Genomic DNA, 2673 nt, shown 5'->3' on the forward strand with positions numbered 1-2673 from the left:
CCATGCAATCATGAATATGTTACTTAACCGCCTATTTGGATGCATGCTCGGTAGTACCCATATTTATTGTCAATACCACTACTTAAACGCTGCTAAAAACATGTAAAAGTCCAATCCACATACTGTAAGTTCAATAACAGTTTAGGGAAATTGCATCCTGTAACAAAAAACCCAAATTAAAAAAAAGTAACGAAAACCCAATTCTCTCTCTTCTTTTCTCCTCATATCTTTCTACCCTTTCTCTAAAAATCTAACTAGTATTTTTTTTGTTATTCCACTAATTCCCCCATATCATTATTACTTTGTTAAGTGTAATCAGATCAATTGTGTGTTTTAGCAAAAAAAATCAGATAACTTGTGACTAATATTTTTTATTTTCCATGCATCAGTTCTAACTATTTGTAACTCATTTTGAGTAAATAACATTGACTATATTTAACATCCCCTATATATTAAAGGAGAAGCATTTTTAAGGCTTTCCTTAAACGATTTTGGTGAGAATGCATGAGAAGGCTCGGATCCACGTGTCACTCTGTGAGGGAGTTTAAGAAAAACGGAACATTTAATTCTTTGCTTTGTTTCCTTATTTGGTTCCACAAGAAGAAACGTAACCCATTTTTTTTTTCATTCATGCGAAACACTTTGAGGATCCGAGTGCAGCATATTGCCAATGGATCTGAGTCATTCTTGCCGTCTTCTGCCAATGTTTTCATGCGAAACACTTTGAGGATTCTTGTGTGTCATTGCCAATGGAGCGTAGCTTCGCGCGCATGGACAATGAGGTTGTTAGTTGGGGCGAAACCGTGATGAGCGCTAACTGCAGTTGCGAGCTTCAAACGCCAGATTGTGACGCTGTCGGATCCACCGCCGTTGTCTCCGTCGTTACTCCGGAGAAGATCGTTGTAGCTAACTGCGGCGATTCCAGAGCAGTTCTCTGTAGGAATGGAAAACCAGTTCCTCTATCCACAGATCACAAGGTCAGCGTCTCTGCTCTCTCTAGAGAGAAACATATCTTTCTTAATTTGTTTATTTTTTTGTGGTGTTAATTTTTGTTTTGTTTTGTGTTTTAAATAAACAGCCGGATCGTCCTGACGAGTTGGATCGGATCCAGGAAGCAGGGGGGAGAGTGATATACTGGGATGGTCCAAGAGTCTTAGGCGTGTTAGCCATGTCACGAGCCATAGGTGATAATTACTTGAAACCATACGTGAGTTCGGAGCCGGAAGTTACTGTGACGGACCGGACCGAAGAAGATGAGTTTCTTATTCTAGCGAGCGACGGATTATGGGACGTGGTGACGAACGAGGCGGCGTGCGCGATGGTGCACATGTATCTTAACAAAAGAGGTGGTGGCCGTGGAAGGCGACGAGAAACTCAGGACGAGTGTAGTGACGGGAAAGAGGATGAGAAGGTGGTGGTGGGGTCGAGCAAGAGCGGGAAGAAAGGAGAGATCGCGGACAAAGCATGCACGGAGGCGTCAGTGTTGTTGACGAAGCTGGCGTTGGCTAAGCATAATAGCGACAACGTAAGCGTCGTGGTCGTTGATCTCAGAAGAAGAAGAAAAAGACACGTTGCTTGAGCTGACACTAATCTATCTCATTACTCCACCGTCTTTTTTTTTTAAATATGATTCTTTTGTTTTTTTTTCATTGGGTCAAGTCAAGTGTGTGGAGGTTTCACTGGGACGAAGGCACCTCGGTTCATCTCCAAACCCTAAAGGGAAAAAAGCATTAGTTGAAAAAAAAATCTCGGTTTCGTTAAACCGGTTAAATCGGGGTATGGTTGTTTTCTTTTTTTTTGTTCTGGACCATCGTTTTTGCCTTTTTTAGTTGTGTAATCGACAAACAAAAAAAGAAAGAGACATGAGCAAGATCATAACAATCGTGTTGATGAGTTATATATATAAACCTCGCGCAATTGCCTCTGTTTCTTCTCCGCATCGTCTTAGTTTTTTCTCAGTTTCTTTTCAGTATCTTCTCTGTTTTTTCACGTAAATATATAGTTTTGCGGTCAGTTGATGAGTTGCGAGGTTGGTTGGTCGAGGTCTCTCTTAGGTTTTATTAATGATCAACTATATAAAATGAAGAGATAATGACTTCATACAATCTGTTTTTGTTATCAATTCATGCACGTTCCTTTGCCTTTTTAATTCATGCAAGAACGGTTTTGTTAATTGATGAGTTTGGTCTGTTAGAATAACATAATCTTCAAACATATTTTTTATTTAATAACATGGACATTATCGTGACGACCGTCTATGTTTGAATAACATAATCTTCAGATGGTATATCAGAACGATATAAGAACTCCATGGTATACAGATGAAGAAGAAGAAGAAGATCGAGAACAATTGTTTACGTTATGAACTTTGTATATATCTAACCCTTTTATTAATCTTCGTCCTTGGTATTTTTGGTATTTTTGGCGTTTTGTGTGGGATTTATTTGAGGACCTTTTTATTAATTAAAATTAACAATTTTTTTAAGTAGAGATAACAATATTTATTTTCTTGCTTAATAAGTTTCAAATATCTACGAAAAGAAGAAAATTTCATAAAAAAATAACTAATATAAGCTCGCTCTTCTTGATCGGAAGATGGCTACCGCTACGGAGATGGCGAAGAGGATACATGTTAAAGCGAAGATGAGGCATATCACCGGGACGTCGTTGTTG

At 38.8% G+C, this 2673-nt stretch overlaps 1 protein-coding gene across 1 annotated transcript; it reads left to right on the forward strand.

Moving 5' to 3' along the window:
* Window positions 1-749: 749 nt before the first annotated feature.
* LOC130510683 (protein phosphatase 2C 3-like) lies at window positions 750-1873 on the forward strand (the record flags this gene model as incomplete). The annotated part of the gene is given in 2 exon segments (XM_057007246.1): window positions 750-977; window positions 1079-1873. Coding segments are annotated over 2 exon segments (729 nt in total), but the record flags the coding sequence as incomplete, so codon positions are not given.
* Between the last annotated feature and the right edge of the window lie 800 nt (window positions 1874-2673).

The sequence above is a fragment of the Raphanus sativus genome, chromosome 4 (genome assembly GCF_000801105.2).
Source record: "Raphanus sativus cultivar WK10039 chromosome 4, ASM80110v3, whole genome shotgun sequence".
NCBI lineage: Eukaryota > Viridiplantae > Streptophyta > Magnoliopsida > Brassicales > Brassicaceae > Raphanus > Raphanus sativus.